This window comes from Chiloscyllium plagiosum, unplaced genomic scaffold (genome assembly GCF_037043375.1).
Source record: "Chiloscyllium plagiosum isolate Xiang-an unplaced genomic scaffold, Cpla_swu_hap1 HiC_scaffold_3, whole genome shotgun sequence".
NCBI lineage: Eukaryota > Metazoa > Chordata > Chondrichthyes > Orectolobiformes > Hemiscylliidae > Chiloscyllium > Chiloscyllium plagiosum.
In genome coordinates, this window is record NW_028270141.1 from 157249577 (window position 1) to 157277019 (window position 27443).

The 27443-nt window shown below is 41.4% G+C and overlaps 1 protein-coding gene across 7 annotated transcripts in view; it reads left to right on the forward strand.

The window, feature by feature from the left end:
• The window catches only part of enah (ENAH actin regulator), a 430686-nt gene that overhangs the window by 349037 nt on the left and 54206 nt on the right, over positions 1 to 27443 (forward strand). For 6 of the 7 annotated variants that reach the window (XM_043687385.2, XM_087984585.1, XM_043687386.2 and 3 more), the window contains 3 exons: positions 5175 to 5449; positions 14329 to 15150; positions 26517 to 26845. In XM_043687385.2, the coding sequence (XP_043543320.2) occupies positions 5175 to 5449; positions 14329 to 15150; positions 26517 to 26845 (1426 nt within the window). The remainder of the gene's footprint in view (positions 1 to 5174; positions 5450 to 14328; positions 15151 to 26516; positions 26846 to 27443) is intronic. The other variant, XM_087984599.1, reaches the window with a different exon arrangement.

Genomic DNA, 27443 nt, shown 5'->3' on the forward strand with positions numbered 1-27443 from the left:
TGGCAGAAGGTTATTATGGAGCATATTCCTTTGGATTTTCTCACAAGTACAGTACACCACGAAACTGAGAATTTTTATAAGACATGGCAGCCCTTTTTGGAATACCTAGACACAAATCTATCTGCCACAGTAATAAGGGCTTTTATATAGCCGTAACAATTGTGTTTTACCAGTCCAATATCCGGGGAGACGGAACTGTGAATATATGAGTGTCTTGTTTGGCTGAGTTAAGTTATCACTATTTATTAGTTTGTTAGCAAGTTTTAAGAAGATTTGTAGCTCAGGTTGAGGTTCTGTTAGTTCGTTGTTGGTTATTATTTATTTAGTTAAATAGCTGGTTTGGTTTTTTAAATTCTGTTTTTTTTCTATATATGATTATACATTTGTACATGAGGTTGGGTTGGGTTTTTTACTTGTTTTTTTTGTACTGTTTTGAATTGTATTGTTTTGTATTTGTTGTAATATTAAAAAATCTGTTTTTTTTCAATAAAAATATATAAAGAAATGTGGAGTAGGCTCAAAGGGCTGAACTGCCTACTTCTGCTAATGTCCTGATATTCTTAACAGAGATACACTGTATTTTTAAAAGCTTTTGGGGTGAAAATATTGTAAATTATTGCCTCTATTTTTGTAGATGCAACTTTCTGTGGTAGTATCTAGTTGAAGTAGCTGGCGCATAGTCTTTGCTGAAGCAAAGTTCCATCTTCGTGTTGAGTACACTCTTTCATGTGGGGGTGGTCAGTTAGCAAAATTGGCTGGATAGCTAGTTTGTGATGCATAGTGATCCTACAGTGTGGTTTCAATTCCTATACTGGCTGAGATAGCATGAAGGACTCTCCTTCTCAAAGTCACCCCTTGACCTCGTAGCCTAGCATATTGCATACTCTACCATCACCATCAAGCCAGTGGATAAGCTTTGAATCACAGAATCACACAACAGAGTTGTGAGAAGAGTTAGACCTTATACAATAAAAGGGGCAGTAGCAAGTTGGAAACAAAATTAGCCAAGTGATAGTAAACAAAGAAAAATAGTCACAACTTGTCCATTCTTTCCCTCATAACTGACTTATCCCTTAAACCATTTTTAGTAAACCTCTTCTGCATTCTCTTCAATGCTTTCTATAACATGGCATCCAGAACTGAACACAATACTCCAGCTGAGATCTAACTAGTGGATCATGAGTTTAGTGGGAACTTTTTTTTTTCTTAAAATCTGTGCTTCTATTAATAAAATCTAGGATGCCTTAAGCTTTTTTTTTAACTGTTTGCTCTGCCTATCTTGCCACCTTTGATGACTTAGGCGCACACATATATACCAAGTTTCTCTGTTCCATTGTCCTTTAAATAATGCACTTTAGTTTATTCTGTCTCCATGTTCTTTCTGCCAAAAGGTATCACATCACACTTTGCTGCATTCAACTTCATCTGCTAACTATCTGCCCACTCTACCATCTTGTTAATGGTTTTTTGATATTCAACAGACCATCTCACATTATACACTGCTTCCAAGTTTTGTATCATCTGCATACTTTGCAACTGTCCCCACAGCAAGGGGTAGATCATGATTATTTATCCGTGTAAGAAAGAGTCCTAGAAACAGTGAAGAACAAGCAAACCTCTATAGGTTGATTTCAAAAATCTCTCCCTCTTTTTCCGCAAAGTTGCTCTCTCCAATTTTCTGTCAAAAGAGCAGAAAACAACTACATTGAGAGAGCTGAAAGAGAAAGTTCTGAAACCGAAAGGGTAAAGAAAGACCAAGGTTTAATCAGTCAACCAGTTAACTGTATTCTTTATCACTGTGCAGATAACCATGAGGCATCATCAAAGAATTGAGGATTATAAAATTAAAACTATAAAACTAAATTTTGTAATTTTAGGTGGATGATGTGGAACTGTGTTTCCCCGACATTTTTTCTATCCAATCACTTTGAATTTTGACTGTCTTTTAGTCTTTGTGTGGAAATTATTAAGAGGGGTAAAATTTAAGATACTTATGTTAGAAATCTGTTCTTTTACTATTGTTAAAGTCATCAGTGTTACAATTGTAATGCAGGCCAGTTTTATTATTACCAAAATAACCTATTGAGGTTTGCTTGTATCCAACATGCCTTTCAGTCAGAGGCAAATTGAAATTTTTGGTAATTTCATTGAATCTTTACATTTAGAGTCAGAAGTGCAAAGTTGCCATAATCTTACCAAATTTCTAGGGGTGCTGTCTCATTTGAGAGAGAGAGAGGACTGGTGGTACTTTTACTTGAGGCCAACCAAGCCTCAAGCAAGGGAAGAGATTGAGAAAGAGTGTTCTCTATGATAACCTCAGCCAGTGTGGAAATTGAACCCATGTTGTTGGCATGACTCTGCATCTCAAGTGAGATATCCAGATACCCTTCAGCTTGAATCTATGCTTGTTGCATTTTCCAGCACTTGGCCTTGAATGTTCCTTGAACATTCCTCGAATGTCATGACATTTCAAGTGCTCATCCACTTTCATTTTAAAGGTTGTGAGGTTTCCCACTTCTACCCTCCAAGACAGTACTTCATATTCACCTTGTCCATGCCCCTTAAAATCGTGCACCTGTCAATCAGGTCCCTCTTCAGCCTTCTCTGCACTAAAGAACACAACCCAAGCCTATCTAGTCTGTCTTCACAGCTAAAATGCTCCACCCAGGCAACATCCTGGTGAGTCCCCTCTGCACCCCCTCTAGTACAATCATATCCTTCCTGTAGCATGGTGACTAGAACTCTACAGTGTACTCATCTGTGCCCTAACTAAAGTTCTGTACAGCACCAAACCCAAAGTTCTGTACAGTTCTGCTCAAACCAAAGTTCTGTACAGTTCTTATAATCTATGTCACAACTCATAAAGGCACATGTCCCATATGTGTTCTTAACTATCCTGTTAACCTGTGCTGCTGCCTTCAGGGATCTATGAACAAACCTTCCAAACCCACAACAACTTCCATCTAGAAGGACAGGGGCAGCAGATACATGGGAACATCACCAGCTGCAATTTTCCCTCCAAACCACTCACCATCCTGACTTGAAAATAAACTGCCTTTCCTGCACTTTCATTGGGCCAAATTCCTGGAATTCCTTCCCTAAGGCAATTGTGAGTCAACCCACAGCACGTGGAGTGCAGTGGTTGAAGAAGGCAGCTCACCACCACCTTCTTGAGGGGAACTAAGGATGGGCAATAAATACTGGTTAGCCAGTGACGCTCAGATTCCAAGAATGAATTAAATAAAATCCTAAGATCCCTATGTTCATCTAAGCTTCCTCGAGCTCTGCCATTCATTGAGTAATTTGTTGTGACTCCGTGATGAGTGGGTCTTGATTTATAGTGCAGTAACCCAGTGAGTTGGGACAATTCCAGTAGTCTAATCTGTGTCATTGCTGAAATACTAAAAAGTATATTTAACAGTGATATCAAATAACACTTAGGATCACTGGGATCCAAACTTCATTGTAGCCTTCATCCATACATAGTCAAAAGAGGTATATTTCACTGGCTGCCTCCACTCTGGCTCCTTGCTGGCTCCCTCCACTCTGGCTCCTTTCACTTTAGCTGCCTCCATGCTGGCCTCCTCTACATTAATGGATTCCTGCACCATGTTCCCTTGCCAGCTCCCTCATCCTCACCGCCTCATTGATACTTTAATAATTACTATGGCGTAAACCATACAATGTTTGGAGGTTTTTATTTAAATGGAATACCGATGTTGAAATATCTTGATTATTGATGTGGAGAAGAGTTAGAAATTGAAATTAAATGATAGATTATTACAGTGAACTGTTTCATATATCTAAATTTTAGAACTAGAATATAGAAAACATCTTACTGTGGAAGACCAGTCCCACTACCTTAACAAATAAAATAGCTGTATTTACTTATGGTTTTCCTAGGTCAATTTGATGTATTTTTCACATGAGAGAGAGCGAAGGACAGACATCTGATGCCTTCTGGCTCATTTACACCCATTAGCTGTTTAGCTACCTGGAAGCCAATCACATAGATATTGGCAGACTGTAGGCCTCTGTCATTGGCAATAAATCACCAATTGCAAACCAATCAGCTGCTTGTTACTGGCCGAATCTCCATTTTTTACTCTTTTTTTTCCCATCTCCAGTGACACTTCCACTGTGCTCACAATAATGTAAATAGCACTTATAGTGAGTGTCAGGTTCCTTGGTTTTTAAATCAGCAATTTTCTCATTTCAGTTCACAATCAAAATTACAGAAAAATAAAAAGATATCTTTACAAATGCACCTGTTGATGAAGATTGACATTTAAGTGCCAGGCTTCGATTAAGTTTTAAACCACCCAGGCATGCCAACTCTAATTGATCAAGGCATCGCCCTGAGTAATAAACCAAAGGTAGTCAACTATTTTGTTGAGTTTAATCAAGGACATATACAGTTTCTTTCTGTCTGCAGAGAGCAGGGTGCTGTGTATTAGTATCTGTCGCCCCTTCTCCCTGGTATATGCAAGTAAAGTGCAAGCCCGACTGACAATCCTCAACATAAATCTTTGTACACTTAGGATTATGCAATTGTAGAATCACCACTGATGTTTGACACTGTGATGCGAGATTTACAAGTGTGAGCTGGTTCAGTATGGTCAGTACCATATTTCTGTGAATAATAATCATCAAATTCCCTCTTGAATATGTTAGTTGAACTACGTTACCATTAAGGTCATTGCAGTGGCTCGGTAGTTAGCACTGCTGCCTCTCAGCACTTGAGAGTTAGTTTCAGCCTTGGGTGGCTGTCTGTCTGTGTGGAGTTTGCTTACACTAGGGAAGCCTTAGCATTGCTGAATGCTATTCTTTAGGATCAGTAGTATTTATGACATTCTGAGAATTAAACTACTGCCTATGTAACATTTCTGCCAATTTTGGTACCAGTCCCCGATGTTGGTGTGAAGGACTTTATAAAATTGGCTTTTCCAGTAGTCATTGGTGCATGTGTAAGGTACAGAATTCACAGAGAAGGAAATCGTTGTAGTCAACCAAGAGACTTGAGAAAAAATTATGTAAAGACAAAATAATGTCTTGTTTTTTTTTTAAAAGAGAACAAAGTGGTCAGTGGAATTCAAACACTTAATATTGAAAGTTATGTTACAGTTTTGTGGCTTATAACTCTCCCTTGACATAACATCCATTGTGTGTTCCAGACAACTGCAAGAGCAGCAACGACAGAAGGAACTAGAAAGAGAACGCTTGGAGCGTGAGCGAGTGGAACGTGAAAGATTGGAAAGAGAAAGGCTTGAACAGGAACAGGTAGAACGTGAAAAACAAGAGAGAGAAAAACATGAGCGTATGGAACAAGAAAGACAGGAACGGGAAAGACAAGAAAGAGAGGAAATGGAATGGCAAGAAAGAGAACAACAAGAACAGCTTGAGAGAGAACAGCTGGAGTGGGAGTTGGAACGAAGGATGTCATCTGCTGGTAAGTGACATGTAAAGGTAAATATATGTTATGCACTGGTCACAGTAAACTGATCAGATTTGAAGCTACAGTATCCCTTTTTATTGACCTGTTGTCCAACCTATTTCACTTGGATGTTTGCTTGATTCAGTTTATGATATGAACACTTTAATTTTTGATTTGGGACAGTATTACAAAGCTTAATATTTTATGTGTAACTGAATAGGTTAAGGGATTGGCAAGTGAGACTGTTTCAGAGTAGGCCTTTATTAAGTGAATGGTTGGGATTTTGCAGTTGGTACAAGGTGCAACACTTGTGATTCATCATGCTGACAGTTGTCCATAGACGGTTTCTTGTGCTTTTGAATGACAGTATGTATTATTAGAGCTGAAAATGTGTTGCTGGAAAAGCGCAGCAGGTCAGGCAGCATCCAAGGAGCAGGAGTATCGGCGTTTCGGGCATGAGCCCTTCTTCAGGATTCCTGAAGAAGGGCTCATGCCCGAAACGTCGATTCTCCTGCTCCTTGGATGCTGCCTGACCTGCTGCGCTTTTCCAGCAACACATTTTCAGCTCTGATCTCCAGCATCTGCAGTCCTCACTTTCTCCTAGTACGTATTATTAAATCATTTCATGTGGTGCCCTCTACAGTGGCGTTATCAGAAAAGGCAAGGAATAATGAGGGTCTTCAACAGATCAGATTAAAGAATCATTGCTGAGACAAGGAAGTACAAATTACAGTATTTATTTTGTGATAAATTAAGAAAAGTAGTGAAGGAAACTAAAATGGGATGAATAAAATAATTGGTGCATTAGGGAATGGAACATAAGAGCTTGGGAAGAAAATGGCTAAGATAAATAAGAGAAAAAAATGTAAAATAAAAGTTTTTTTTCAGTTTTAGAAAGTTTGATAATACGAAATTCATGAATAAATGAGACTCCATAGTTGCCAAATTAAATTTTCAGAGTCTGAGAGAATGTTTAATCATAATTTTAACTTCTTGTGCCTGAAAATAATTTACATCTGAATACATGAGCTCTTAGTGTGTTTGGTTGAGAACTACTACAACTTGATGCATTCATTTCAATGACAGATCTTATCGTGGGGTAATTACAGAATTGTTTTGGCGCAAAAAAGAGGCCTTTCAGCTCATCATGCCTGCACTGGTTCTGCTCCCGAGTGCCAATCATCTACTTTTTCCTCATATCCCTGCACACCATTTCTGTCCAAATAACTATCCATTCAGTTGAACCTGCCTCCACCACATTTCCGGGCAGTGGAATTTTCTTTTACGAGCAGGACCATCTCCCTATCTACTCTGTCCAACCCGTTCATGGTTTTGAAAACCTCTATCAAATCTCCTCTGAACCTTCTTTTCTCCAAGACGAACAGTCCCAACTTGTTCAATCTGTCCTCACAATTGAAGTTTCTTATTACTGCAACCATTCTTGTAAACTGCTTCGATATTCTCTCCAATGCATTCACAACTTTCCATAATGTGGTACCACAATTGTACACAATACTGCAGCTGAGATTTAACAAATGTCTTATACAAATTCAATTTCACTCCCTTGCTCTTGTACTCTGTGCCCCCAATTAGTAAAGCCAAGAAACACTGAAAGCTTTATTAACTGCTCTCTCCAACTGTCCTGCCCCTTCAAAGATCCAGGTCCCTCTGTTTCTGCAACTCTTTTAGAATTGCCCCCTATTTAGTATTGGCTTTCAATGTTCTTCTGACCAAAGTACATCACCTTACACGAGTTTGCATTGAACCTCACCTGCCACGTATCTACCCACTCTATCAATTTGGCAATGTCATTTTAGAGGTCCACACTGTCTTCTTCACAATTTACAATTCTTCCAAGTTTAGTGTCATCTGGAAACTTGAAAATTGTCTCTTGCGCACTAAGCTCCAGGTTATTAGTTTATAGCAAGAAATGCAAGGGTGCCAATACTGACCCCTGGAAAACTCCTCTACAAACCTTCCTCCAGCCCAAAAAAGTATCTATTGAGCATTACTGTCTGTTTCCTATCAGTCAACCAATTTTGTATCCATGTTGCTGCTCTCCCTTTAATACTATGACCTATAACTTCTCTCACAAGTCTGTTGCTTGACACTGTATCAAGCACCTTCTGAAAATCCATGTATACCATCAACAGCATTATCATCACTGATCCTTTCTGTTACTTGTTCAAAAAAAACCTCCATTGGGTTCATGCAAAAAATGTTTTTCTTAGAAATCCATGTTGACTCTTTCTAATCAATCCACCTTTTCTCATGTGACTATTAACTCTATAACAAATAATTGTTTTTAGAAGTTTTCCCAAGTCTTCTAGCACCTCCCCAAGAGTAGGGTTGAAAGTTTATGGCCTGTTTCCCTGCAATTTCTATCCTCACTTGTTTAAAAATCCATGGATGCTTCCCATCTGGTCCCAGTACCTTGACTAGCTTAAGTGCTAATAAATTAACCAAGACTTCTTCCTTAGTAATTTTGAATCTTTCTAAAGCGACAGAGTTTCCTCTCCTGTCACCATTACTTGGGCAGCAGCATCTTGTATTGTAAAGTTAGATGCAAGGTATTAATTTAACACCTCAGTCATGCTCCCTGCTTTCACATGTAAACCTGAAACAAAAACAAAAATTACGGGCGAGATTCAGCCTGTCTGGCAGCCTCTGTGGAGAGAAAGCAGAATTAATATTTTTAAGTCCAGTGCCCTGAAATCAGGAACATTAATTCTGATTTCTTTCCATAGATGCTGCCAGACAGACTAAGTTTCTCTAGCTATTTCTGTTTTTTTTTTAGATTTCCATCATCTGCAGTTTTTTTAGTGCTTCTCTCATGAGTAAATACCTTGTTTGGTCTCTGATCAGCCCTACTTAAACCACTGTTACTGTTAATATGCCACTTGAGGACTTCGGGATTTCCCTTTGTTATAGAACATAGAAGAATACAGCGATGTTGCGCCGATCCAAGCCCACCTAACCTACACTAGCCCACTATCCTCCATATGCCTATTCAATGCCTGCTTAAATGCCCATAATGAGGGAGAGTCCACCACTGCTACTGGCAGGGCATTCCATGAACTCACGACTCGCTGAGTAAAGAACCTACCCCTAACATCTGTCCTATACCTACCCCCCCTTAATTTAAAGCTATGCCCCCTTGTAATAGCTGACTCCATACGTGGAAAAAGATTCTCACTGTCGACCCTATCTAAACCCCTAATCATCTTGTACACCTCTATCAAGTCACCCCTAAACCTTCTTTTCTCCAATGAAAACAACCCCAAGTGCCTCAGCCTTTCCTCATACGATCTTCCTACCATACCAGGCAACATCCTGGTAAATCTCCTCTGCACCCATTCCAGTGCCTCCACATCCTTCCTATAGTATGGCGACCAAACCTGCACACAATACTCCAGATGTGACCGCACCAGAGTCTTATACAACTGCAACATGACCTCAGGACTCCGGAACTCAATTCCTCTACTAATAAAAGCCAGTACGCCATATGCCTTCTTCACCACACTATTTACCTGGGTGGCAAATTTCAAAGATCTGTGTACATGGACACCAAGATCCCTCTGCTCATCCACACTACCAAGTATCCGACCATTAGCCCAGTACCCCATCTTTTTGTTACTCTTACCAAAGTGAATCACCTCACACTTAGCTACATTGAATTCCATTTGCCACCTTTCTGCCCAGCTCTGCAGCTTATCTATATCCCGCTGTAACCTGCCACATCCTTCCTCACTGTCTACAACTCCTCCGACTTTCGTATCATCCGCAAACTTGCTCACCCAACCTTCTAACCCCTCCTCCAGGTCATTTATAAAAATGACAAACAGCAATGGTCCCAAAACAGATCCTTGCAGAACACCGCTAGTGACAGCACTCCAAGATGAACCTTTGCCATCAACTACTACCCTCTGTCTTCTTCCAGCCAGCCAACTCCTAATCCAAACTTCCAACTCACCCTCAATGCCATACCTCCGTATTTCTTTGCAGTAGTCTACCATGGGGAACCTTATCAAATGCCTTACTAAAATCCATATACACCACATCTACCGCTTTCCCCTCGTCCACCTCCTTCGTCACCTTCTCAAAGAATTCAATAAGGCTTGTGAGGCACGACCTGCCCTTCACAAAACCATGCTGACTATCCTTGATCACATTATTCCTATCCAGATGTTCATAAATCCTATTCTCTCTTACAATTCTCTCTAAGACTTTGCCCACAACAGAAGTGAGACTCACCGGCCTATAGTTACTAGGGTTATCCCTACTCCCCTTCATGAACAAGGGAACCACATTTGCTAGCCTCCAATCTTCTGGCACTACTCCTGTAGACAACGAGGACATAAAAATCAAGGCCAATGGCTCTGCAATCTCCTCCCTTGCTTCCCAGAGAATCCTAGGATAAATGCCATCAGGCCCAAAAGACTTATCTATTTTCACCCTTTCCAGAATTTCCAACACCTCTTCTCTACATACCTCAAAGCCATCCATTCTACTTAATTGTGACTCATTATTCACATCGACAACAATGTCCTGTTCCTGAGTGAATACTGACAAAAAGTATTCATTCAGTGTCTCCCCAGTCTCTTCAGCCTCCACACGCAACTTCCCACTACTATCCTTGACTGGACCTATTCCTACCCTAGTCATTCTTTTATTCCTGACATACCTATAGAAAGCCTTAGGGTTTTCCCTAATCCTACCAACTAAGGACCTTTCATGTCCCCTCCTTGCTGCTCTTAGCTCTGCTGGTCTTTATTCATAATTCCTCTTAGCTTCTGTTATTTGCTTTTTCGTCACCCCTTAAACCTTTAGTATTCCTGTTGGATCTTTTTGTTCTGCTTTACCCTTGTCATAAGCACATTTTTTTTCTTTCTAATGTTAACTTCTACCTCCTTTGCCATCCAGGGAACTCTGGTTTTGTTGGTCCCATCCTTCTCATTAGAGGGAATATACCTCGACAATACTCATGGTGTCCTGTTGTTCAGTTACTGTTTTTCTCCTTAACCCTCGTTCCAGTCAGTCCTGCTCAGATGTATTATTGCCCCATTGAAGTGAGCTGTCTAACAAATCATTTTACTTACTCTGGTTGCATGTCATTCTCCAACACCAACCTGAACCTGATGATACAATGATCAGAGTGTCCTAAATATTACCTTACTGGCACTTGATCCATTTAGCCCACCTCATTTCCATAGATCAATGCATCCCTCTGGACTAGACACATATTGCTGTCGGAGACCCTGCTGAAAACAATCTAGGAGCCCTTTTCCATCGCTGCTCCTTACAATAGCAGTACTCCTCTCATAGTTGAAGTACCTATTGTAATACTCAATGATATCAACATTTCTTTGTAATTTCCCTGCAGATTTGTTCTTCTGCATCTTTTTCACTAGTTGGTATTTATAGACAACAGACAATAGGAACAGGAGTAGGCCATTCGGCCCTTTGAGCCAGCACCATCATTCATTATGATCATGGCTGAGCATCCACAATCAGCCTTATCCCCCTAACTCTTGATTCCACTATCTCCAAGAGTTCTATCCATCACTTTCTTGAAAGTATCCAGAGACTTGGTCTCCACTGCCGTCTGGGGCAGAGCATTCCATATATCCACGACTCTCTGGGTGAAGAAGTTTCTCCTCAACTCTGTTCTAAATGGCCTACCTCTTATTTCTAAACTGTGTCCTCTGGTTCTGGACTCACCCATCAGCGGAAACATGCTTCCTCCAGAGTGTCCAATCCATTAATAATTTTATACGTCTCAATCAGATCCCTTCTCATCCTTCTAAACTCAAGTGTATACAAGCCCATTCGCTCCAATCTTTCAACATATGATAGTCTGGCCATTCCGGGAATTGACCTCGTGAACCTACCCTGTACTCCCTTAATAGCCAGAATATCCTTCATCAAATTTGGAGACCAAAACTGCACACAATACTCCCAAGTGTGGTCTCACCAGAGCCCTGTACAGCTGCAGAAGGACCTCTTTGCTCCTATACTCAATTCCTCTTGTTATGAAGGCCAGCTTTCTTCACTACCTGCTGTACCTGCATGCTTGCTTTCTTGTACTGATGTACAAGAACACCTAGATCGCGTTGTACTTCCCTTTATCCAACTTGACTCCATTTAGATAGTAATCTGCCCTTCTGTTCTTGCCACCAAAGTGGATAACCACACATTTGTCCACATTAAACTACCTCTGCCATGCATCCGTCCACTCACCTAGCCTGTCCAAGTCCCCCGTATTCTCATAACACCCTCGTTACATTTCACCCTGTCACCCAGCTCTGTGTCATAGATTTGCACCATCTTTATTCCTTAGTTCTAGCTAAATTGACTCTGCTCTGTAATATTATAGCTTTCTGGTGTTCTTTTCAAGTCACTGTTAATTTGCATTCTCTCATGAAAATCCCAAGGTCATTTCTTTTTTTCTTCTTTTGTAAAGCTGAGCTTTAAGTAGGAGCAAATAGTGGAAACGATGGTTGATGTCTCAAAAAATATAAATTGATGCAAACGTCTCTTGATTTTTGAGATGAAATATTTGGATGAGCGAGGTAATTCAGTGCAAACCTTCCAGATTCACACATTTAATTTATCAAATGTAAACTTTGGAAGTCACTATCAGATTTATTCCATAATAACAATGAGTACAAATAGCCTAATCTCAATTGCAATACAAAATCTTGCCCATATCTCATTAGGGCGATGCATTGTCCATCTGAATTTGAATCTGCTTTGTGTTGTGTGGATATCATCCATGATATTGTATTCCATTGGTTGCAATTTTGCACTTTCAATGCCAGAGTGATTCATATCTCTGTTTTGTGAAGTTTGTTCAGATCCAATTGTGTTCTAAAATAGGCTAATCTTCATAGAGAGTTTAACAAGTTCTTTTCAGTTCATGAAGGTTCAACATTTGTTATGCCAAGATATGAGACTATGGGATTAGAATAGTTAGATAGTTGTTTTTGACTGGTCCTGAAGGGCCTCCTTCCGTGCTGCAGACCTCCATGATTCTTAGACTCAAAGAGCTGCAAAACACAGCTTCTAAAAAATTTTAAAAAGACTAAGGAAATTGTTTGGGATCATTATTTGTCAGTGCAGGTAACAATCAAATAACTTGTACTATATGTGATTTTCAGTCATTCTTGGTATATTTCATGATGCAGAAATAAAGTTTGGTCAAGTAAGGAAGGAGGCTTATGCAGAGTTGAGAGAAAAATGATAAGATTTTTAGTAGAATTATAAGCTTTTAGAAAATATAAATTTCACATGCACAATGACAAACTATTTATTATAACTGGAAGCATTTCTGGATGGGAAGTTCATCAGCCAACTTTCTTGAGCTTGAAATTCAAAACAGTAAAAATTGAGGAATAATAGTATCAGATTGTGCTTGTGCATCTTTAAATTGAACCCTTGAAGGGATACTGTAGCTGTGTTAAAGTTTGCTTTGTGTTTAGAAAGATGCTGATTCGTTGTCTCACTGAATGGATGACGGTTACCCTTGGCTAATATTGATTTATCTTCTGAATTGTGCATTTACCTACAGCTTGCCTCGCAGGACTAGCCGTGGAGTGGGGGGCGCATTTATTACTTTTAAACGTGAAGCTCTAAGTTAATTGCCGTGAACAATTCCAAAACTCGCTCATTCATACAAGATCAGTAATGGGAAATCTTAGAATTTAAAAAAAATTAAATATAAAATTCTGCTAAGTTAACAATTCTAAAGACTAAAATTAATTTTATAGCTAAACTGACCAATAAGTGCCTGCTTTACTTCTGCTGGGTCAGCTGCTCACAGCAGGAATACTACATTCAACCTGAGTGTACCTGAAAGTGGAAATAAAAACTCAGCCAGTGCTTCGTTCCTCATTACTACTCAGTGACTCCTGCTGGAAAGTGCTTGAGTGTCTGGATGTTGTGACCACATTAATCTTAGTTATGATCCTGATGATGATTACTTTACCTATGCATGAAGATTGGATATTTTGACTGAGGTACTCAGCTAACTATTATCCGTAGAATCGTAACACAGAGTTTGTGCCCCAGGTGAGGAGGTTGACAAACGTCTGGTCTCGTTTCTCACCAAACGCCTACTCAAGTATGCATTTTCCAAATGGGATCTCTGAATACTAATCAGGAAACGGAAACCTGATGAATTTCCTTCATAAGGCCACTATTGCCCACCAGTGTTTTCTCCACTGAGATCGACTAATTTGGCATTGACCAAGAATTGAATGTGTAGAGACAGCATTCTTTATTTTACCAAGAAGGGATGAACACTAATCAAGTTATATACAGTTTTCTAATGTAAAAATATGAAACACAGGAGGAATCAATTTATCCAGACTCTCTTTGATCCAAGTTTTTGTACTTAAATACCAATTGTAATATTCAGTCAAATCTACAGCGGTTTACCTGTGATAAGCCCAAAACAGAAGGAGCAAGCACTTCGAAAATGCTGTGCATATGTAGAGAAAAGGTTAGCTTCCCACTACTGGGAGTGAAAGTTAACCAGTTGAAATCTGGATTATTTCGATCCAGTTTAACTTATTAAACTTGCTGTTCTGCAACTGTGAAATAGGAATGTCTGGCACCAGATAGATGCCCTATTGAATTCAAGATTCTGATTCTAGTGTATAGAGATTGATTTTACTTTATTTGTTGCACACTTTGTTAAGGCTGCTTTGATGTAGATTGTAGTGAGTCAGCATTTCTGTTGGTTTATCAAGACAGTCCTATGAGGCAAACTGCAGCTTTTTAAAACATGGTTTTCTTTCACAACTGATTTTATTACTATATTAGCCATATTTTTTTCTCTTCTTTCTCTCTCCTCTTGTGTCCTTTTTGTGCTGCATTCATTTCATTTCCAGCCTCATCTTTTGAATATAACACACCACCTCCTGAATATAGTAGCTGTCAACCCCCTTCAATTCCTCCCCCACCTTACACAAAAGCTGTATCTGCTGTCCCTGTCTCATCATTCACTCCCTCCTCATCTGATTCTGTCTCAGAATATGCATCACTAGCCTCATCTAATTCCACCCCACCAACCCCACCTTTACGCCACTCAGCATCTCGCTTTGCCACTTCACTTGGTTCTGCCTTCCATCCAGTCTTACCCCATTACGCAACTGTTCCCCGTCCTGTTCATAGAACGCCTGGACCACCATCTCCCATCAGTGCTCCTCCGTCTCTTCCCTCAGTGCCCAAACCAGTGGTCTGGTCTGCCACTAATTTTTCCCCACTTCCACCTTCACCACCTGTGGTTATAAGCAGTCCACCTGCCAAAGCCACAGGCCCTCGACCAGTTCTTCCTGTTCCAACTCCCATCCAAATCCAGAAGCCACCATCACCTACTGGCATTAATAGCGCATCAGATATTCTACACCAACAAGCCTCAAATCCTGTTCAAGCTACACCACCACCGCCACCTCCACCTCCACCTCCACCTCCTCGTCCTCCATCTCATCTGCCGCTCTCAATGGCATCCTCTTACACCACTCCTGCATTCTCAAATACCACTGTCCCTATGTCTCAGCCTTCTGTACCACTACCTCCCTCTACAGTCACCCCTACCTCCCCTAAGCGGCCTGCCTCTGCTGAGAACTCTTTCTTTTGGCTGGGAGACTCCTCGGCTCCTGAGCCGATCACCCAGGCACCCCCTCAGCTGGCTGAACCTACAGTTCTACAGGGTAAGGCTTTCTCTCTGCTACAATCTATCAGTTCTGGGGGATGAACAAAAAAAACCAGTTTCGTTCTGTGTAACCAAATATTAGCTATTTGGCTCCCATTTTGCTGCTCAACAACTTTGTGGCTCTTTTATGTTTCATGAAAGATGCGGTGTTAACTATTTAGGGACATCTGGTGTTCATGAAAAGTGTTTTAAAAATCCAAGTATTTTTGCAGACATGTGAGCTAAACAAATTGTATCAACATAAGTTTTATACATTTTTACTTGACCAATATCTACCTGGTAAAGATTCTGGATTAGATTTTGGAATCTGTACTAAGTCTTCACTATGTTGTAAAGATGATGTAAGTTGTCTTGATATCTCTGTGGAAGTGAGGTGGAATTATTTCCTCTGATGGCTGAAGTGTGTACATGTAGCTATTCTGAGGACATAATTACAAGTAGTATGGTAAAAATTACTAAAGGTCCTTCCAAGTAAAGAACTGTAACATGACACCACCTCACCTCTCCTCTTGCAGTGGAGGAGAAAAGAAGGGACAGAACTGTAGAACTGTACTCCAATCATGTGGTATCGTATGAATATTTAAGTAAAATCTTTAGACAGGAATTAAATATTCTATTGACTTTCTGAATAATGGTTATGATTGCTTTGTGAGTTTGAATGGGATTGCCTTTGATACTATATATGAAAAATCTCATAATGTGCAGAAATTTCTTTCATGTAACTTGTGTGTGATAAGTTGAAGGTCATACTGAATTAACAAAAGCTATTTTAACAATGCAGTTCACAGACCTTTCTGAACTCTAGTACCTCTCATTAATGTAACCAATTCTGCACTCTTCAAAGCCTCCAAGCATTTTCCTGGGCAGTTAAGTAGTCTGGATGGCTCTGGTTTAGTAATCTTGAGGTCTCGATTAATGTTCTGGTGACGCAGGTTTAAATTAAAATTGAATGAAACAATAAAATCTGAAACTAAAAGCGTATCTCAGTGATAGTGACGATGAAATAAATGTTAATTAATCTAAAAATCACACCTGCTCCTTCAGGGAAATACATCTACCAAGTCATTAAGTGTATTTAAGACAGAGATTGATAGGTCCTTGATTAGTAAGGGGATCAAGAGTTACAGGGTGAGAAGGCAGGAGAACATCAACCATGATTCAATGATGGAGCAAAGTCAATGGGCCAAATGGCCTAATTCTACACCTATATCTTATAGTCACATGGTTTAGTGTTGGCATTAATTTTGAGAAGGCCAGAATACAAGAGCAGTACTGCTGAGGCTACATAAGGCCCTGATCAGACCACATTCAGAATATTGTAAGCAGTTTTGGGCCCCATATCTAAGGAAGGATGTGGGTTGGAGGGGTCCAGAGGAGGTTGACAAGAATGATCCTGGAGATGAAAGGCGTGCCATAAGAGGAGAGGTTGAGCTTCAGGTCTGTACTCAATGGAGATTAGAGGATGAGGGCGGATCTGATTGAAACAAGAATATTGAAAGCCTGGATAGAGTGGACATGGAGATGTTTCCATACTAGGAGAGACTGGGACCTGAACACACAGCCTCAGAGTAAAGTTTTAGACCTGAAATGAGGAGGAATTTCTTTAGCCAGAGGGTGGTGAATCTGTGGAAGTCATTGCCACAGATGACTGTGGAAGACAAGTCCCTGAGTATTTTTAAGACAAAGATAGATAGGTTCTTGATTGGTAGGGGAATCAGAGATTATGGGAGAAGGCAGGAGAATGGGGAGGAGCAAACACAACGGGCTGAATGAGTATATCTTAAGATCTTACCCAGTTTAATAACTTGAGACACCCAGCAATGTTATTAATGTTTAAGTGCCCTCAAAAATGGCTGAACAAACGACGTAGTTCAAGTGCTGCAGGGATGAATGTTGGTGTTGCCAATGTTGTACACATCCATGAAAATATTTTTTTAAATGAGCAGAAATCATTGATGATACCTGGGGAAGTTGCAAAAGTGATGAACAAGGCAAGCAGAATCCTGGGTTTCATAAATAGAGGCATAGAGTTTAAAAGCAAGAAAGCTATGAAGAACTTTTTTAAAACACTGGAATGTTGCACTGCAACTGAGGAAAGATGTGAAAGCTTCAGAGACAGTATAGAGACAGGTTCCTCGCAAGTTTGCTGACGACACTACCATGGTAGGGATATCAAACAGCAACAAGTCAGAATACGGGAAGGAGATAAAGGGCTTAGTGATGTAATGAGAACAGCCTCTCAGTGTCAGCAAAACTAATGAACTGATCATTGACTTTAGATAGAAGGGAAGAGAACACACCTCCATCTACATTAACAGAGCTGAGATTGAGAGGGTGGAAAACATCAAGTTCCTAGGAGTGACAATAACCGACAACCTGTCCTGGACTTCCCACATAGATGCAACGGTCAAGAAGGCACAACAATGCCTCTTCTTCCTCAGGCAGCTCAGGAAATTTGGTTGCACAAGGTTCCTCACCAATCTTTACAGATGTACCATTGAAAGCATACTGTCTGGGTGCGTAACGGCCTGGTATGGCAACTGCTCTGCCCAGGACTGTAAGAAACTACAGAAGGTGATGTACACAGCCCAGAAGCCATCACAGAAGCCAATCTTCTACCCATGGACACCATTTACATGGCCCATTTCAGTGGAAAAAGCTGCCGACATCATCAAGACCCATCACACCCTGGCAATGCTCTCCTACAACCTCTTCCATCAGGCAGAAGATGTTTAACACACGCACCAGCAGGTTCATGAACAGCTTCTTCTGTGCCATTATTAGACTGATGAATGGACTCTCTTCTTCAAATAATGCTGATCTTGCCTAGCGCACACCCTGTGCAGTGTAACTTGTATGCCTCTGTCTAGTTTTTTCTCATCCTATGATCTATATGTGCTTGCGAACTGCGTTCTGCCTTTACTGATTTTCAACAAAACTTTTCATTGTACTTAGGTATATGAGACACTAAATCAATCAAATCAAATCAAGCCCTGTGGGACAAAGTGAAGGCCATCTGCCCTTTCAGAATATTATAATAGATCCCAAGGCACTTCCTCAATGAGCAAGGAAGTTATTCTCATCAGCTAGCTAACATTTGGCTTTCAACAAGCAGCATGAAAACACATGATCCGCTCAGTTATCTAATTTACAAGACTTTCTCATATACAACACAAGAATCCCACCACATCACCGTCTCACTTTATATTTCTGTGTCAAATTTCATCAATGCGTCTTCACCTTTCACTAGCCTATCTTGAAGCTTATCACTGTCTTCTTCACAGTTCAGTGTATTTCCAAATTTGTGACACTGTGCTTTCAAAATCTGGTCTAAGTCACTGATGTATGTATAAAGCAAAGCAGGTCCGTGTACCAGCTGTAGTAAACCCCCATATTATGCAATCTTCTGGTCTGAAAAAGAAACCTCCACCATGACTTTCACCTTGCCAATATAATATCTCTAATGCTAGAGTATTTTTTTTAAATACCTGAGCTTCAGGATTCCTGCAAAGCCACATAATCAAACACCTTTAGAATTCTGTACATGCCGCACCAGTCCTGTCTGTTACATTATCAAAAGACACAGCAAAGCTAATGGATATCAGGTCAATAGTTTTCTCTCTGTCTGTCTCTCTTTCTCTACTTCTGTCTCCCTCTACCCCACTTTGTCTCTCTCAGAGCATGTGTGCTCTGTTCCATGCCCTCCCTCTCTGTCACGCACTTATGCTCGCACATGTTCTCTCTCTGTCCCTGTCTCTCTCTCTCTCTCTCTCTCTCTCTCTCTCTCTCTTTGTCTATCTATCTCTATCTCTGTGTGTCTCTCTCTGTCCCTCTGTCTCTCCCTTGGACTCTCTCATGCACTCTCTCCAGTCTTTTGTTTCGCAATGTTACATTTGCTACCTTCAAGTGAATGAAACCTTTGAAGAGCAGGTGTGCATGCTGAAATGGATAGAGATAGAGGAAGCTGATGTGCTGAAAATTTTGTCAAACATTAAGATTGACAAGTCGCCAGGCCCGGATCAGATTTGTCCTCGGCTGCTTTGGGAAACGAGAAATGCAATTGCTTCGCCACTTGCGAAGATCTTTTCATCCTCGCTCTCCACTGGAGTCATACCTGAGGACTGGAGAGAGGCAAATGTAATTCCTCTCTTCAAGAAAGGAAATAGGGAAATCCCCAGCAATTACAGACCAGTAAGTCTCACGTCTGTCGTCTGCAAGGTGTTAGAAAGGATTCTGAGGGATAGGATTTATGACCATCTGGAAGAGCATGGCTTGATTAAATGCAGTCAACACGGCTTTGTGAGGGGCAGGTCATGCCTCACAAACCTTATCGAGCTCTTTGAGGATGTGACTAGAAAAGTTGATGAGGGTCGAGCTGTGGATGTGGTGTTTTTGGACTTCAGCAAGGCATTTGATAAGGTTCCTGTGGAGTTTCCTGAAGAAGGGCTTATGCCCGAAACGTCGATTCTCCTGTTCCCTGGATGCTTCCTGACCTGCTGCGCTTTTCCAGCAACACATTTCCAGATTTGATAAGGTTCCCCATGGTAGGCTTATTCAGAAGATCAGGAGGAATGGGATTCAGGGGAACATAGCTGTCTGGATACAGAATTGGCTGGCCAACAGAATTGACTGGCAAGTGGTAGTAGAAGGAAAATATTCTGCCTGGAAGTCAGTGGTAAGTGGTGTTCCACAGGGCTCTGTCCTTGGGCCTTTAGTGTTTGTAATTTTTATTAATGACTTGGATGAGGGGATTGAAGGATGGGTCAGCAAGTTTGCAGACGACACAAAGGTTGGAGGTGTTTGTTGACAGTATAGAGGGCTGTTGTAGGCTGCAGCGGGACATTGACAGGATGCAGAGATGGGCTGAGAGGTAGCAGATGGAGTTCAACCTGGATAAATGCGAGGTGATGCATTTTGGAAGGTCGAATCTGAAAGCTAAGTACAGGATTAAGGATAGGATTCTTGGCAGTGTGGAGGAACAGAGGGATCTTGGTGTGCAGGTACATAGATCCCTTAAAATGGCCACCCAAGTGGACAGGGTTGTTAAGAAAGCATATGGTGTTTTGGCTTTCATTAACAGGAGGATTGAGTTTAAGAGTCATGAGATCTTGTTGCAGCTCTATAAAACTTTGGTTAGACCGCACTTGGAATACTGCGTCCAGTTCTGGTTGCCCTATTATAAGAAAGATGTGGATGCTTTGAGAGGATTCAGAGGAGGTTTACCAGGATGCTGCCTGGACTGGAGGGCTTATCTTATGGGGAGAGGTTGACTGAGCTCGGACTTTTTTCATTGGAGAAAAGGAGGAGAAGAGGGGACCTAATTGAGGTATACAAGATAATGAGAGGCATAGATAGAGTCGATAGCCAGAGACTATTTCCCAGGGCAGAAATGACTAACAAGAGGGGTCATAGTTTTAAGCTGGTTGGAGGAAAGTATAGAGGGGATGTCAGAGGCGGGGTTCTTTACACAGAGAGTTGTGAGAGCATGGAATGCGTTGCCAACAGCAGTTGTGGAGGCAGGGTCATTGGGGACATTTAAGAGACTCCTGGACATGCATATGGTCACAGAAATTTGAGGGTGCATACATGAGGATCAGTGGTCGGCACAACATCATGGGCTGAAGGGCCTGTTCTGTGCTGTACTGTTCTATGTTCTAAGTCTATGGCATTTGGGAAAATTGTAGCTAGGCCATCCCCTATCTATGCAGCTGGTATCTTTTAGAAACTTAAGACAGTGCTTTCCAAACATTTTTCTTGTTGTGACTTTATTTTGGTCCTTGACAATGAGTGAGAGTGAGAATTTATGGCATTTGGGAAAATTGTAGCTAGGCCATCCCCTATCTATGCAGCTGGTATCTTTTAGAAACTTAAGACAGTGCTTTCCAAACATTTTTCTTGTTGTGACTTTATTTTGGTCCTTGACAATGAGTGAGAGTGAGAATTTAGGAGGAGTATGTGATAGACCACTGTGGAGGCAGGAGGTCATATTTAAGGAAGAGGAGGAGTGACCTGCGAGAGCAGGTTCAGGAGAGAGAGATCTGTGAAAGCAGAGTTGGAGGCGCAGAATGTATGAGGGGGGTGAGACACCTGTGACATTGTGGAGGAGGGGCGCAGGCATGGCAGACCTGCAGTGGTGGGAGGAGGATAGATTGTGCAGTGGTGAGAGGCCTACAATATAAAGGAAAGGGGTTGGAAGCAAGTGAAAGAAAGGTCTGTGATAGTTGGGGAAGCTTAAGGGTTAGTTTGAGGAACCTGCAAGTATTTAGTCATGAATGCATTCTCCAAACTTAACTGCCACATATACTAATGCAATTGGTCCAGTTTATATCAACATTAAAGTCCACCATTGCTATCACGTTGCCTTTAAAGTTGCTGAAAAGGGAGCAATTTGCTGAAAATTTTCATTTTGCAAGAATGCCTTTGACGTATTCATTAAGAGTCTCGGTTTATAACACTAATGACAGAAAATAAATTGGTTTTTTTTAGGCTTGAGGTGTATTTTGTAGCGCAGAGAGGAGAACAAACCATTCCTTTCCATATGTCTACTGGCTTCTGCCCAAACTTTCACACTCTCAAGTGGTTCAGCTATCTGGAACCAATCACGTAGTCATTGCCAGGACAAACACCTTTATCATTGGTGAATGCTGACTCATTGTCAATCAGCTCTTGTTGCTAGCTGAATCTCCATTTTATATACCTTGGCTCCTGCTTATCTCCAACTTTCCCCACTGCATGATCAAACTGTAGGGTAAACAGCACTTATAATGAATGTCAGATAACTTGCTTTTAAAAGTGCAGAAATCCTTTCCTCAACCCTTTTTTAAAATGTTTAAAATGTGTGTACTGTGTCCCTTTCTTCCTCAGTGTACCAGTAAAAAATCCATCTTGTCCACAATCCAGGAATTCAACTGTTTCTGTATTCTTGCAAATGAAGCTTGCCTAGCTGATGTGTGGTTAAAATCACTCATGATTAATTACTGTAGCACACTTGTTGCCTGCATCTCTAATTTCCTGTTTAATCCCATTCTGTACATCACTGTTACTATTTGACAGCCTATTGACTACACCAACTAATATTTTCCACTCTTTATTGCTTCTTAGCCCCACCCAGACTGTGTTCGCATCTAGATTTTTTGCAACAATATCCTTTTTCACTCACTGATTTTATTCTTATTAACAGTGGCACCCATTTTCTTTTCCATTCTTTTTGTCTTTCCTAAAGATCAAATACTAAAAATACCACAGAAAAGCTATTAAATATTGAATACGCTTGAATGTTCAATTCCCATCCGTGGTCAGTGAACAACTGTGTTTCCATACTAACAGTCATAACATATCTGTATATGACTATTTGCACTGTTAATTTGGCTGTGTTATAGCAAATGCTTGTGCATTTGGATTAACACCTTTAGCTGAAAATGTGTTGCTGGAGAAGCGCAGCAGGTCAGGCAGCATCCAGGGCACAGGAGAATCGACGTTTCGGGCATAAGCCCTTCTTCAGGAGGGCTTATGCCCGAAACGTCGATTCTCCTGTTCCCTGGATGCTGCCTGACTTGCTGCGCTTCTCCAGCAACACATTTTCAGCTCTGATCTCCAGCATCTGCAGACCTCACTTTCTCCTCATTAACACCTTTAGACCTGTAATTGATGTTTTACGTTTTTCTTAAACTTCAGCACTATTTGACTTATTGAATCGTAAAGTACAGAAGAGGCCCTTCAGCCCATTGAGTCTGCACCATCAAAATACCCACTTCTGAGGCTCTATAGGGCTCTGGTCAGACTACATTTGGAGTATTGTACGCAGATTTGGGCCCACTATTTCAGTACTGGCCCTGCAGCATGTTCAGAGGAGGTTCACGAGAATGGTCCCAGGAATGAAAAGCTTAATATGTGAGGACTCTGGGTCTGTAGTTGATGGAGTTTAGAAAGATGAAGGGAATCTAATTGAAACTTACAGAATACTGAATGGCCTGGACAGAATGGTTGTTGGGAAGATGTTTCCATTGGTGGGAGAGACTAGGACCTGAAGGCACATTCTTAGAGTAAAGGGAAGACATTTTAGAATGGAGATAAGGAGAAACGTCTTCAGCCAGAGAGGGTGAATCTGTGGAATTCACTGCCACAGAAGGCTGTGGAAGCCAGGTCATTGAGTATATTTAAGACTGAGTTAGATAGGTTCTTGATTGTCAAAGGAATCAAGAGTTACGGGGAAAAGGCAGGAAATTGGTTTGAGAAACTTATCAGCCATGATTGAATGATGGAGCCAACTCTGGGCTGAATGGCTTAATTTCTGCTTCTGTGTCTTATGGTCTTATAGTATTCTAAATCTACACGAATCCCACTTTCCAGCACTTTTATTGACATTTCAAGTGCTCATCCAAGTGCTTTTTAAAACTTGAGAGGTTCCTTGTCTCAACCACCCTCCCAGGCAATGAATTCCAGATTCCCACCACGCTTTGGGTGGAACAAAATCCTCAAATACCCTCAGATCTCCTGCCTTTCTCCTTATAATTGTGCTCCCTTGATGTTGATCCTTCAACAAGGGAAAGCATCTGCTTTCTAGCCACTCTGTTTATGCCCCTCATAATGTGTCACAACTTTATCACAACCCCTGTCAGCCTTCTCAGCTCTAAAGAAAACAACCAGAGCTTATCCAGGCTCTCTTCATAGCTAAGATGCTCCATCCCGTGAAATATCCTGGTGAATCTCCTCTGCATCTACTCCAATGCAATCATATCCTTCCTATAGTGTGGCAACCAGAACTGCACACAGTACTCCAGCTGTGGCCTAACCCAAAATTTTGTATAACTCCCACATAACCTCCTTGCTCTTGTAATCTAGGCCACATTAATAAAGGCATGTGTACATATTCCATCTAAACTAACCTGTCCTGCTGCCTTCTGGGATCTGTGGACAAGCAGTCCCAAGATCCCTCAGTCCCTGTCAGCTTCCTCGCGTCCTGACACTTGCTGAGTACTTCCCTGTCTTGTTACCTCTTCCAAACTGTTAAATTTACTGCTAACCCCTGCTTATTTTGCGTTCTGCTATGCTTTTGACTTTAATATCTTTCAATTCCTTTATTTTTCTCACGTCGTTTCTCCATTCAGGTTCCCAACTCCTTCCAATTAAACCCTGCTGCACAATACAGAGGAACATCAGTTATCTGAACGAGATGGGCAGGCACTATTTCATTTGAATAATTGATTATTCAGTTAATTGATTCAATGCCTGCCCTCTGGGGCTTGGAGTTTTCTGAAGTTTACATTTTTCTCACTCCACCTTCCTTGCTCTCTCTGTCTAAGGGTTTGTTTCTGAGCAGACACTTATGTGTAAGGAGCCTGCAGCATTGCTGAAGACACCCCCCCCTCATCAGTTCAATGGGATTCACACAGCGAGCACTTGCTAAGTCTGCTCCCCCTTCAGGAGTCTAGACAGCAGTACACTGTGCGTGAGCCCCACCCCTCACCTCTGTCCGCTCACAACCCCCCATCTCTCATCCAACCCTGCTCCCTGTCTGCCCACACCCACATTCCTGCTGCTCCCTTTTGGGGGTGAGTCTCCAAATTGTGCGCACGTACACACATGTACACATTCCCGCACACACATACAACTTTTAACTGCAACTTTTTGACAAGTTCCACCTTTGCCCTATACGGGACAAGGTTGGAGAGATTATCTGGGGAAGGGGGGTTCAGGATACACGCCTGTGTAGAACTCCAGGGAAAGTGTGGTGAGAGAGGTAGAGAGGGCGGGCAGTCAGTCATTTGGAGATGGTGCCTGAATCCCATCGATGTCCAGGACTGTTTTCAGCAGTATTTCAGTAAGCCGAGTTTGTTTTTAATCATTAGAAACAAAGGACGTGATCAATGTTGGAAACACCTCTTTGATGTAACGTTTCTATCGGGACTTTGACATCTCCTTCGGATAATCCAAAATTCAGATAATTGATATTCAGATAATGGGGGTTCCTCTGTACTGGCAAACACTTCTTTGAGGCTGTCAGTTGTGTAGTCTGACCAGTATGTACAGATGCCTCCCCAGAATTGATTCCACTGCTTCAAGAATCTAACTTGCTATATTCTACACTGCAGCCAGAGAATAATTTGGTCTATTCTTCTATTTCTAATCTCGCCAGCTCGTGGTGTTGTGAGGAATCCTGAGGTTACTATCTCTTAAGTCCTGCTTTTCAATTTATTTCCTATGTCCCTATATTCTGCAGCAGTATTCCATCTGTCATCTTACCTATGTTGTTGGTACCAACCTGTGGCCGTTCACAGCCTTCAGAATGCCCTGTAGCTGTTCAGTGACACCCTTGACCTTGGCACCAGAGAGGCGACATGCCATGCTGGTGTCATGTCCACAGCTGAAGAAATGCCTACCTATTTCCCTTATGATAGAATGCCCAATCACTGTTGTTTTCTCCCTCATCTTCTCTCTGCCACTCACCCAGCCTCTGACACTTGCCCTTAATCCTTTGCGCTGATTACTCCTGATGCTACAGACTCAGCTCTCACTGCACTCCCTTGAGAAGCCATCTCTCCCTTAGTGGTATCAAAAACAGAAAATCTATTAGAGAGGGCACTCATGCTGCACTTGCTTGGTGCTTTTACACTATCTGGTGGTCATTCATTCCCTTTCTGGCTCAGTACTCTTGGCCACTTCAATGTATGTACAACCCACGAAGCTTACTACTTCTAGTTTAAAGAACAACAAATACTAGGGATCTTACATAAAAGCAAATCTTGCAGATGCTAGAAAACAAATATTAACCAGAAAATGTTGGAGAAACTTGGCAGGTTTGGTAGCATCTGTGGTGAACGAAACAATTAATGTTACAAATCAAATATTATTCTTCAATTTTTATTACCCTGGGTGTGTCTTATTTGTGTCTGGTTGACTTTTATAACAATTCAGTTATAATTGTGTTCCACAGATGCTGCTAGACCTGCTGACTTTCTCTATTTTAAAAAATGTTATTTCATCTTTCCTTACATCTTAGCATGAAGTCCTGATCTTGCCTACTCCTCACTGTGACGTTGACTGCTTGTCTCGCATCATCACCTCACCTGTTCCTCTTGGTGATGTTGACCACCTGTTTCAGGGTCCTCACCTTGCCTGATCCTGTTTGAAACTGATATCCTTTGGTGAATATGGGGACAGCCTCACAAAAATTCCAGTTTAATATTGGGACCAATTCCTGTGTGCACAATACTGAGTTGGTGTAATGAGAAAGATCTTAATTTCTTAAAGATGAAGTTATGATAGTTTCTTTTTTATTTGCTTTCACAAGGAAGATACAAATACAAAGTAATTTTGTATCAAGTGTGATATGTTTGATCTGATTATCATGTTCTATCAACACAGGTGTTGCCCCAACAAGCGATGGTGTACAAGGACCACCAGCCCCTCCACCTGCCCCCCCTCTTCCTCCTGGGCCACCACAGCTTCCAACATCTGGACCACCACCGCCTCCAGTTCCACCACCGGCACCTCCACTGCCAGTGTCAGGACCTCCTCCTCCACCTGGACCACCACCTCCCCTTCCTGGGCAGACCTTACCTCCTGCCCCACCACCACCTCCTGCCCCACCTCTTCCATCCTCAGGTTTTTCATCATCCTTGGCTGAAGATGATCGTCCATTGACAGGATTAGCAGCTGCATTGGCTGGAGCAAAACTCAGGAAAGTGGGCCGGGTAAGTCCAAGTCATAGAGGGCTAATTTTCTAATCTAAATCCATATTGTGTACTAAACAGTATATTCTGCTGTGGTGCAAAATGCTGCAGATGCAGAAACTCTGAAGCAAATCATTTGCTATAGTATCAACAAATCAGGAGATTAACTCTGTGTAGGAGGGCATGCCAGGACTAACACCAGACATACTTAAAAATGAGATGTCAACCTGTGTAAGATAAGGGCTCATGGTGTCAGAGGCATGTTGCGAGCATGGATAGAAGCTTGGCTGTCTGGCAGAAAGCAGACAGTGGGGATATAAAAGGGTCCTTCTCAGGATAGTAGCCAGTGACAGTGTGGTGTTCCACAAGGCTCAGTGTTTGGACCACACCTTTTCACTTTATACATTGACGATCTAGATGAGGGAACTGAGGACATTCTGGCTAAGATTGAAGACAATACAAAGATGGGTAAATAGACAGGTAGCATTGAGGAGGTGGGGAGGCTGCAGAAGGATTTGGACAGGTTAGGAGAGTGGGCAAAGAAGTGGCAGATGGAGTACAACGTGGGAAAGTATGAAGTCATGCACTTTGTTGGGAAGAATAGAGACATGGACTATTT